Source organism: Oenanthe melanoleuca, chromosome 19 (assembly GCF_029582105.1).
Source record: "Oenanthe melanoleuca isolate GR-GAL-2019-014 chromosome 19, OMel1.0, whole genome shotgun sequence".
NCBI lineage: Eukaryota > Metazoa > Chordata > Aves > Passeriformes > Muscicapidae > Oenanthe > Oenanthe melanoleuca.
Window position 1 is genome coordinate 3,839,612 of NC_079352.1, and position 11,668 is coordinate 3,851,279.

An 11,668-nucleotide genomic window follows, 5' to 3' on the forward strand; every position below is an offset into this window, starting at 1 on the left:
TATTTGCAGTAGCTTGGTCACTCATGTGCTGTCTTTAGGACACACTTTTACCTCTGTCCCCTTCTTGATTTTGTCCCCTCATGTCTGTTCTATCCACTTGCAAAGTCCTCCATTCCCTTTAATTGTAATAGTAACTTTTCCTTCCTCCTTTGCCCTCCACCTGTTCCCAGCAGTGTGACTGTGTTTGTTACTGGGCCAGGCCTGGATTCCCTGGACTCCCAGTTTTTATACCAAACCCTTGGTGTAGGCACTGGACTGTGCTTCCTCTTTCCCTTTCTGCACAGGTAAACAACCTCAGGGCTCCTCCCAACTTATTCCTCTTCATCCTCCACCTCTTTCCATGCCTGCCTTCCTCTCTCCTCTCTGCCTGCCATAGTGACCCTCTTTCTTTCTAAAAAGCAGCCAAGTAGTATCCAATCTCCAGACAGATCACCTGGAATAGACAATTTTAAAAAATAGTGCCCTGCTGGATTCAAACCCTTTGAGAGAGACACCACACCTGCCTTGGGTGCCTCATGTGATACCAAACATGCTGCTGGCACCAGTTAGTAAAGGTCAGTGCTTAACTCTGGGCCAGAGATGACCTGACCAGTGTGGTGTACATTGAGCAGACTGGGAAATTAGATCTCATTGGTGTAGATTGGATGGAGGAAAAGAAGCTTTTTAGTTATGGAAAACACACCAGCAGTTGGTGAACTCCTGTGAGGAGCTCTGCTGTGGGAGCAGCTGGTATCTCACATCTTCAAGCCCTGAGCCTAGCAGTTGGTTTGGGTAATCTGCCAGTCTGGTAGCTGGTGACATGCCTGCAAAGCCACCCTGTACAAACATTTTGGTTAAGGATTATTTTTCCTTGTCTTTTAGTAATTTATTTTTTGGAGGTATATCTTTCCTGCTGCCACCATTTATAGCATGTGGCTTCCCTTCCACTGAAGCACAGCCCTGCTCCTGACCTACTCTGCAAGTGCCTGTACAATGGCACAAACAGGATTACTTGTGAGGCTTTAAAAAATGCAGGAGCAGTGTGCTACATCTGTGTAGGATAAAAAAGCCTGCAGTAAATGAAGCTTCACTGAGGCAAGGAATGGCCCCTCCATTCTGCACAAACTGTCCCTCTTTATCCACTTCCTCTCTCAGCTCAATACTGCTTTTCTTCCTCTTTCTTTGTGTTATTTAGCTTTGCCCTCTGGGTGCCTTGTTTATTGCTGCAGTATTCCAGGACAGGTAAAAAACCCAAAAATAAACAAACAAAAAACAACAGATTGACACTCATGTGACTGCTCCAATTTCAGGGGGAAGGTATGTGAGGGCAGCCATGTGCTCGCACTATCCAGTTACGGTTTTGTGCTGGGGTTATAGCAACTGGGATATGTTTTCCAGCTGTAAAATGAAAACCCTCTGCCTGCTTTTAGTCACAACAACAAGAGTGTTTTACTCTTTGGGACTGTCATACTTCCTGGGGTTAGTTAAACTGTCCCCTCCCTCTGTTGATAAACACAGCAAGGCTGAGCCAGGCCTGTTTCTGTTATTAGGTATAGATAAGTTACAGGAAACCAGTGTTTGGGATCTCCTGTGCCTTGTGCAGCTTGTGAATCAACAGCAGCTTTCTACCCAAGCCTGGAGAGTTGGTGGGAGGTGTGGGGGGCTCCTTCTTCAGAGCTGGTGTGGGTACAAGCACCAGGAAGGTCAAGGATGGCTGTGGGCTCTGGGAAGGGAAGTGAGCTCCTGCTCCCTGACCCTGCACCTCATGCAGATTGTCAGACCAGGGAGGTGTCAGATTGGAAGATAGCACAGCACACCTCTGCCAGTGGTGCTTGATGTCTGGTTTGGTCCTTAGATCTGTGCCAGTTGCTCACACAGGAGGGTAGTTTTCACTTTCAAAATCAAATGTGCAGCGTTTGGATTTGAGCACTGGATTTGAGCACTGAAGTGCCCTCAGAAAACACCAGCAGCTCCCCAGGTTGTATGAGCAGAGATGTCAGACAATGTTCCATACAGAGCCCAAGCAAGAACCTGCCTCAGGGACAAGCCTGTTTCTGCTGCCAGTGTCAAACTGCTCCAAAACCCACTGGAGACAGAGCACGTGCACCCCAGGACAGTGTCTTTGGCCTCTGATCTTGACCCTCCTCTCCTGTGTAAGGACCTGATTCTGCCCTGTGTCACACGAGAAGGTTGTCACTGATTATAGGGTTGGAAAGCTAAATCTGCAATGGATTATTTTCCTTAGCTGTTGGGCACCCACAACTGAACTAGCACATGGTAATTAGCTCAGTACCATCTGTTAATTAACTCACCATGGCCACTGGATGTGTCTGGGAGCGCCTGCTCGTGCTAGCAAGGGACTGGAGGGGTTTTGCAAGATCTCCTGCAGCTCCAAGGAGGTTTCTGTGGTTTCTGTGTTCCTCCTAGGGGCAATGGGTGGAAACACATCCCTGTGGCCGTGGCCACTCAGCAAACCCTGGCAGCCTGGGCTAGCTCTGGCATTTCATGGCAAGAAGTTGCCTGCAGTGCTCTCTGTAAGCCCAGGTGCATGGCTTGGAGTTTTTGGCAGGTGGAGATGAGGAAGGTGATGCAATGCCACTGGCAGTTACTTGGCCTTTTGATGGCTCAGACTTTCCTAAAGGGGCTTTCCAGGAGCTGGAGGAGTTCTGAGCTTCCTTCCTGTGGAAGGTGGGTGGTAATTTGGGCTGTGTGTTTACTGTTGAGGATGTCTTGTGTGTTTTTGCACACACCCGCCTCTATTCATCCTACCCTATCCCTTGGTTACAAGAGCCAGTTATTGAAGCTATTCAGAGAAGGAACCATGAGGGAAATTGGACTTTATTCAGTGTCCAGCACAAGGGCTTCTCTCTCTTCTGGTCGCTTCTTACCTGCTAGCAAATGGAAACGTGCTAGCTGACAAAGGACCAAATTCTGCAGTCAGTTAAACATTGCATTTGTTGAGTGGACAGATCCAACGAGATCTGCTGAGGATTAGGGAGGGGTGTGTGGAGCAGAATGGTGCCGTGGAATTTAGCTCCTGGAAAGTGGCTCGTTATGGATCAACTTCTCCAGTAGCAGGTCTGGCCCTGAACCATTCAGGTGAAGCCACAGTTGTGGTCAGTGACTCCAGCATTTGGCACAGTTTTTATTCTGGTTTGTGTCCTCTTACAACAAGGTGGATCTGGCTGTGCTATGTAGAAATTCCTCACTATTTTCCTTTGCTCTCCTTCCCCGCAGCAAACAGCGGCACAACAAACTGTGGCGCTCGCACTCGGACAGCGACCTCTCAGATCACCACGAGCCCATCTGCAAGGCTGGGCTGGAGCTGAACAAAAAAGAGATCACCACCTCAGCTGACCAGATCTCAGAGGCCAAGACCAATGACAACCAGCAGCCCATGTCTCCCATCTACTCAGCTGAGCTGGACAGGGAGCAGCAGCTCCCAGAGGACACAAACATGATCGAGGATGTGTGTGTGAAGGAGAGAAAGATCCACTTAGAGTTTACTTGCAGAGACTTCCACGCTGAGCAGATGGAGGACAAGCTGAACCTGAACAATATCAATGGCTGTAGAGCAGGGTGTTGTGTAGACTCTGTCCCCCCTGACAACTGCCATGCTTCTGAGGCCTTAATGCAGCTCCAGCACCCCTTGGAAATAACAGAGTTTCCTGATCTGACAGTGGACGATCTAGAAAAAGATGCCCTTAAGCCTGATATGAACGTGCACTTGGTTCCTATGGAAGAATTCACTTCATGCTTAAAAGACTTCCCCCAATCCCCAAACCAAAATTCTCCAGGTCTCCAACAGAACCCTCAGCCCGAAGTGACAGACCTCAGCACAGACAGGATTGATTTCTTCAGTGCTTTGGAGAAATTTGTGGAGCTCTCCCAGGAGAGCCGCTCTCGCACCTGTTCCCATTCCAGGCCAGAGGAGCAAGGGACTGGGAGGAATGGGGTCTCCAGGGTGCCCATGCTGGAAGTGCCACCTGCTGCAGATGGAGGTGCAGATGCTAGAAGGAACAGCCCTGGAAACTCCCCTCAGGCATCAGATGACTCTTCCACAGATGAAGAGCAACAAAAGGTTAAAATGACTTGCTCAGGTTTTTTTAGCAACTGCTGCTCAACTCTATCTGTGAGCTGTTTTCTGCTGTGGGGTGGCTGTGGATGGGATTTTCTAGCCCTGCTTTCTGTACATGGTGTTTGGAGAGGGATTGCTAGATGCTTCTTCCCTTCCTTCACTTTTAGATACTTGCCCTTTTCTGCACTTTTTCCTTAAACATCAGTTTGCTGGCATTGGCAGGGCCGTGAGCCGACCTTGACCTGACCTGCTGTGCTGTTCTCATGAGAAACTTATTTTTGAATTTTGCATCAGGAGAGCAGAAAGGTGGGACTTGACCCATTAATGTAGCCAGACCCTGAGCCCAGGCAGCATCCCAGATCTGCACAGAAATTTATCTGACTTGAGAAATCCACCAAAAAATGGGATAAAACCAGCTCCTCTTCCTGGCTGGGAAGCACCAGCATTGTGGTAGTAAATCAAGGCAGGTGTAGAGTTTCCACTGCTGGAGGAAGAAATTAACCTGTCCAGGTCTGGAGTGATGGGATTGGGCACGCCATGGCTCACTTCTCCTGGGTGTAGAGAGATGATCCTGACAAAATTTAGTAACCTCTAAATTTAGGTACCTTTTTCTCATAATTGCTTTTCAGTCTCCAGGACTCTCACAGGGATTGATGATGTCCGGGGCCATCATTTTCTGGGAGCTTCTCTTATTTAAATTCCATCCTGCATTGCTTGAATCTTTTCCATCTCCATGTGAGGCAATAAGGCTCTTCCAAATGTAATAGGCCAATGCTCTCTCCTGTGATTTGGCATAGAGATGTCTGTGGGGACTGGGAGCCTCACTGGCCATTTTCCTCTGGGAAACCAGAACATTTCAATGCTTGGTCATTCTTTTTGCTGAACTTCTGCCTGTTCCATACATGAGCAGAATTTGTCATGTTTTCAGTTCAAAATACTTTTAGCAGTATTAGGATTCTTTTGTTTGTTGGACTTCTCTTAATTTAGAAAAACAAAAGAAGCTACCTTTTCCATGTAGTTTGTAGCAATTAAGGTTCTCAGATCTAAGTGAAAATCCAGCCTGGAGTATATTAAATTCAGTTCCAGAGACAGTAAAAAAATCACCTTTAGTGATCACTGCTCTGGTGATCTCTCTCCACACACTGCCACATGCTTTTTTCTTCCTTTGGGGATGTGCACCCCTGTTTTCTCTGTATTTTCTCTAACCTTCTGCTGTTTGCTCTGTGTTGGCACAGCTCATGCACTTTGTAATTCTGCTGTTTGTATGTTGCAGGAGGTCCCTGAGCTGCCTGGTGCAGGTCATCTCACGAGATCCCACTCGGAAAATGCCATTTCTGTGAAGGAAATTATCACAGAGATTGAGTCAATCAACCAGGGAGCAGGACCTGCCCAGCAGAAAGAGGGTTCAGCCAACCTCAGCCAGACACCAAAGAGGAACACGGTGCACGACCTGCCAGTGGAGATGATTTGGGCATCAGAAAAGTTGGAACACCAGGAAAAGGAGAAGGACCCTTTGCCACCTGAGCAGGAAGAAGCCCCATCTCTGCAGCCATCTTCTGGTAAATCAGACGTGGAGGAAAGCAGCTCTGGTGGGGAGCAGCAGGAGCCTCGTGGCTCCATCAACCCTGAGCCCAAGTGGTGCCCTGGCTCTGTGCGGCGAGCCACGCTGGAGTTCGAGGAGCGCTTGAGGCAGGAGCAGGAGCACCAGCACACGGCCCCAGCCTGCACTTTGCCCACCCGCAAGAACTCCAGGAACGACTCCCCTGCTGCCGAGCTCCTGCCCCGGGGCAAGAGCGAGGAGCCGCCCCTGGAGCCGGCTCCAGAGAGAGACAAGGCTCAGGGTCCAGGCGCTGAGGAGCCGCTGCTGCCTGCCGGGGCAGAGCAGCCTGTGGGCAGACACCTGCCTGCACCTGCCCAGCAGCCCACAGAGCCCAGCCCGGGGCAGGAGGGAGCGGCACAAGAGCGCAGGACAGTGGTCTCGTTTGATGGGATGGAGGAGCCATCCCTGCCCTCCCTCCTCCCAAAGAGAATCGAAATCATCGAGTACACCCTCACGGTCAAGCCTGCAGAGCAGCACCCCGACACAAGCTGTGAGCAGGGCGGGCTGGCCACGGCCACCCCGTCTTTAGATGAAAACTTGAACCCCTCAATGCGCTTTGAGAAGGCTCCAGTGGATCCCTCACCGCCGGAGCACGCGGTACGCAAACAGGCTGCCCTCACTGTGGGCAGCCCCAGCCAGGAAGGCAGTGGGATATCTGCTCACCTCCCTGCAGCTTCTCCTTCTGCCCAGCTGACCTGTCCACCTCCTTACCCCTGTGTCATTCACCTGGAAGGTGTCACCGAGCAGAGCACGGCTACAGACGACGAGCCGGTCACGCCGTGTGGCACTGAGGGAGACGCGACTCTCCCATTCAGGGACGGTCCCAAACCTCTCTGTGGGGACACTGCTGGCATCTCCAGGCAGCTGAGCAGTGAGGACTTCACCAAGCAGCGTGCTGAGAACATGGACCTTCTGGACATCTCGTTCCTGTGTTACAGCCTCCCTCACAGCTCCAGCAGCCTCAGTGTGGAGGAGCGCTCCAGCAGCCCCGGGCCGGTCAAGCAGCGGGCGAGGGAAATAGAGGCTCGGATCCGGCACGCAGGGCTCACCAGACCCTCCCACATGAAGCGCTCAGCATCCCTGGCCAAACTGGACTACCTGGACCTCTCCAAGGACGACTTACACAACAGGGAGTCGGCCTCTTGCAATGCCAACCCCGTTCTTCTCACCTGCGTGGCCCTCGGTCGAGGGGGCAGGTTGGAGAGGGGCTCGGAGAGCACATGTGGGAAGCATCGTCTCTCCTCCCCCGAGCCCACCAAGCATTTTGTGGAGCAGCTCAGAACAGCCGAGTGCATTGCCCAGAGCAGGCCTGTGGAGAGGCCGCTGGCTCAGTACGCCAAAGAGTGCAGCTCCAGCCAGCAGAGTTTGTGTTCCAGCACGGATCCGACGTGGACTAGCTCCGGGGAGGGCCCTCCACTGCTCCAGGTGCAGCTCCTGGACTCCTTGTCTCCATCTCAAGCTCTGGCTGTCGCCCCGCGGCAGCAGCACGGGAGAACTCACCCTCTGAGGAGGCTCAAAAAGACCAATGACAAAAAGCGGACAACCAATCCCCTCTACAACACGATGTGATCCTGGGCCCTTGGCTGTGATTTCTTACCCAGAACCTGTGGTGTTGCTTTCACACAAGGGACAGGTGTAATATAAGGAACATGCACTTTATTGGTTAATTTTATATATATTGTCATTTTACTGTTCCTGGCGCATGTAGGTGTGGGTTGGTTCTTCTGTGTGTGACTCTGACTGCAGGACTGTTTGGGTTTTTTTAAGTTTAACTCAGATAACCTCAAATGTTCTTTAGTTGTTGTTGTTGTTAGTTTGTTTTAAAAGAACACCTTTATCACAAGAAAATTGATGTTGGCTTGCTTTGGCAAGGTGGAGTTTTGCTTACAACCAGATCCTAGTTCCTAACTTGAATTTTCCCCATGCCTTGAAAGGATGCTGAGCAGCAGTTGGTGGGGTGAGAGCCCCTGTAAATGTGAAGGTTGTGCCAAGGTCCCTTTATTTGGCCTTTCTTTTATTCTGCAAACTGGAACTCCACCATGCTGGCAGATCCCTCACAAAGCTGCTTCAGGACAAACACCCCGGGCTTGGTTCAGCTGGTGCTTCCCCCTAAGGAGCACACGGGGTAAATTTTCCCAGTGGATGAGCTCTGATAACCCTGGGCAGCACCAAGACCCGCTCTCCCACCTGCCATGGGGCACACAGAGCTATCTGCTCTGTGCTGAGGTGGGGCAGAGCTCCTCCAGGAGCTGCCACCTTCACCTCTACCCCCAAAGCCAGTGTTCTTTTAAAACAAATGCCTCATTAGGGTTTTAACCCTCCCATTACTTGAATACTGCTGTGGGCGTTCCAAGTTCATGGCCATATCATCTGTTCTCTGCCCTCCTCCTACTGCCTGCCCTCTGCCCCAAAGCTGTTCTTGTGCTGCCTGAGTTTCCCTCTCCCCTCTGCCATGCTCACGGGTGTTTCTGGTGGCTCCCAAAACTTGAGCTGTTTTTGTTACATGACATACTGCCCGAAATGCAAAGCTTTGTCCTCTGCTGTCACTTCTAACTCTAGATCCAGAGGGAAGACCTTTTCTGGATTGTTTTTGTTTTGTTTTTTTTTTTCCCTAAATTGTATATATGATATTTATATGAATTTTTTGGGGGTCTTTTCTAATTTTTTTTTTTTTTTTTAAAGAAGGGCAAGACTACATTCTGTAAACTGGAAAACAAACCCACCTGACTCAAACTCAGTGCTGTTCTTTGTGATCTGCACAGACATGGGAGTGGATTTGACATTATAAGCTGTCTTCCCTTTCCAAAAGTGAGCCTTGATGCCAAATGTGTCCCTTCTCCTCCAGTCCTGCGTGAACCCCCATCATCCCACTGTGGGAGGGCACTGTGTGTCTGCCCATCTCCTTCCTGCTTGGAGCTGGGTTCCAGGAGTGCCAGGTGGATGTGGAAAAGCCTTTGGCTGCTCCAAGCCATTCTGCAGGTTCTTGCTTCCCTGGAGAAACTGTGTGTGAAGGCTCTGCTCCAAATTTCAGCAAATGATTCTGTGGTTTCTGAGCAGTTTATCTGAATCAAAGCTCCTCATTTCTAGCTGTGTGCATCAGCAAGTTGTCCCTGTGCTGTAGGAGCAGAGAGAAAGGCCAAGGGAAGCTCTGGGTCCTGTCCCCAATTCCGTGGCAGGTCCTGTCTGAGCTGGTGCTTGGCTGGGGCCCAGACCTGCCCTCTGGGGAGGAGCAAAGCAGAGAGAAGATGCAGAATGGCTCAGGCTGCTGAAGCCCTGCATGGAGAGGACATGGTGTGGGAGGAGCAGCAGCCCAGCCCATGCCTAGAAAGCAGCCCTAAAGCTGCAGAGCCTTGCAGGCTCAGATGGGACTCCTCTTGAGCTGGAGGGGAGTGCACAGCACTGGAGTGCTCTGCAGTATTGGGAAGCAGCATGTGCCTGTCCTGGGGAAGGGCTGTGGGTTATCCTCAGCCCACAGGTGATTGGCAAGGTAATGCCACCTTGCTGCCCTCCTGTGCTGCCTTGCAGCCTGTGAGGTCTGTCTGTACTCCAGCAGCCACGAGCACTGTCCCTCCCTTTCCTGAGCTCTGGCAGGGGGTTGTTACCCATGCTGGAGCACAGCCCTGTCCCAGGTCAAACAGCACGTCATCCCAGGCCATTTCAGTCACTAGAAGTCACCCAAGCCCCTGGCCCAGGAGGCCAGATACTTCTTTGGGACACTGAAAGACATGTGGCTTCTCCTAGCCCGCTCCAGCTGGCTCCGGAGCAGGGCAGGCACTGGAAAGGCCAAGTGGCTCATGTCATCAGGAGAAGGACAGGTTCAGTCCTTGCCTCCCCCACAAACTTCATCAGATCACTGCCCACTGTTCTGACCCCAAGGACATGCCTGCCTGCCCCTCCATGGGAAGGGACTGGTTGTCACCAGCCTGCCTTGCACTGGAGGGTGCATGCTTCACTGGCAGCGTGTCCTGGTGACAAGGATCTGCTGGGGAGGGAAAAGCCCTGTATAGAATTTTTCCCTTGAGAAGGCAGGAGGAGGAGGAAAAGGATCCGGTTTCTTTGCCCAGCTTGATCTCAGGAGAAATGCCCTCTGGGAAGGGTCTTTGTTGCAGACCAGAAATGCTGCTTCCTTCCAATACTCAGCTGCTCTCTGGGTGCTTCAGCTGGGGAGAGCAGCAGAGGGGCAGAGGCCCCTGCAGGGCAGTGCTTTGCTGTCCCCTTGTCCTTGGCTCTGGCCCAGCAGAACTGGTTTTTCTCTGAGAAGGCTGTGGGCAGGCAGAGGGAGTCAGGAAAGGTGGTTCTCTTGCAGAGTGATGAAGGCCTTGGAGGTCTGGAGGCTCTGAGCAGGATGGCAGGAAGGGGACAGACTGGAAGGGTATGGACCTCCTTTTCCAGTGTCTGGGCAACAAAGCCACCAACCCCTGACATCAGAGGTTTCTGCTGGGGACAGTTGTCCTTTCTCCATGCTGGTGGCTCGTGGGTGGGTTCCTGTAGCCACCCCATTAGAGCTTCTTGTGACCCGCTGAGCACCACGGGGAGCAGCAGCACCTCCAGGGCGCTCAGCAGCTGACAAGCCTCGCGGGTAGAGGGGGTTTGGAAGAAACGTGTTGTTTTAAGGGCATTTTTGTACAAAGCAACTGTTCTTTGGTCTCTGGCGAAGCCTCTTGGAGGACGCTTTATTGTTTACATTGACTCCTGTACAATATCCCAGCCATCGCTGCCCCGTCCCGGCCGTACTGTAACGTGTGAGCCTTGCACAAACGGACTGCGTGCGTCAAACTGGTTCTACACTGCGTTCTGTTGCACTCGGTGGTGTGTGTGTGGGTGTGTGTGAGTGTGTGTGTCCGGTCTGCTTGAAGAGTTGTGACCTGTACAAATCTCTCCCCTCTCGGCCCTTTCCTGGGGGCACGGTCCCAGCGGGTGGCAGGAGGTGACGACGCTTCTCTGGGTCACTTGGATGTTTGAACGGAGCAGGGATTAGCTCCGAGTCCCTCTGCCAGCAAAGGGCTGGTGCAAGGGATCCCGCCCCACCTCCGGCTGCTCCGGGGACCTCCTGGGAGGAGCGAGCTGGGGATCCGTGGCCGAAGGGGCGCTGCAGCTGCTGGGGGCTCCGGGAGCCTGGCAGCTCTGTGGCAGGAGGAAGCCATACCCACCGCAGGGCCCTGCTCCCCGCACGGCACGTCCTGCCTTATTCCGGGCCTGGCTCCACACAAACCCCCCCCCTGCTCCCAGGGAAGGGGTCCTGAGCCCCTGGTGTGGGGCAGAGGCAGGTGCTGGCCTGGCACAGGAGGGTCCGGGCTGGGGCAGGGCTCGGTGCCCTGGTGCTGCTGCCAGAGGTGCTAACAGCCTGCCCGCTCTGCAGACATCTCTGTTGGCACGAGAGAAGGTGTCAGTGCCTTTTAATTTCCTTGATGGAGATGTGGCGTCCGTGCGCTGGTTTGTAGGGATCGTCCAGGGCGAGCAGCTGGCGGTGGGGTTGCGAATCAGGGAGGAGAGCGCTTCTGTCTGCCCCTCCTGGATCTTCCTTGGTGGCTGGGATTGTCCCCTTCCCCCTAAAGACTTTATGACCGATGTGCTCAGCTGTTTTTAAATGTGAACTTGTGCACTGATGTGCAGATTCAATGTTCTTGTTACCGAATGAATAAAAGTTTTATTTTGAAGATGAAAAAGGTGTGTGGCTTCCTGTTTGGGATCAGGGCTGGGGGTGAGGGAGTGCTCTCTGCTGTTCTCAGAACATGGGGTGGCAGCAAGGATCTGGAAAGCCAGAGCAGGGTTGTTTCCTCTGGTGGGTGGCCCCATCCTGTCCCAAGTGATGGAGCAGTGCTTCCAAAGCAAGAGGTACTTTCAGATCACGCTGCCTTTGCAGGGAAGATTCCAGTGGTCGTGTGTTTAAAATGTCAGGATGCTGCAGGTGCCCTCCTTGCTCTTCTGCATATACAGGAGCTGTGAGGAGGGTCCTGGGTTTAAGCTCCAAGGGGGATGTGAGGTTTTAGCTGGACACTGGAGAACCAGTC

At 52.3% G+C, this 11,668-nt stretch overlaps 1 protein-coding gene across 3 annotated transcripts in view; it reads left to right on the forward strand.

Annotated features, from left to right (window-relative positions):
- SSH2 (slingshot protein phosphatase 2) overlaps positions 1–11,323 on the forward strand; it is a 90,587-nt gene extending 79,264 nt beyond the window's left edge. For all 3 annotated transcript variants that reach the window (XM_056506849.1, XM_056506850.1, XM_056506851.1), the window contains 2 exons: positions 3,217–4,060; positions 5,331–11,323. In XM_056506849.1, the coding sequence (XP_056362824.1) occupies positions 3,217–4,060; positions 5,331–7,226 (2,740 nt within the window). In that variant the 3' untranslated portion in view covers positions 7,227–11,323. The remainder of the gene's footprint in view (positions 1–3,216; positions 4,061–5,330) is intronic.
- The last annotated feature ends 345 nt before the right edge of the window (positions 11,324–11,668 follow it).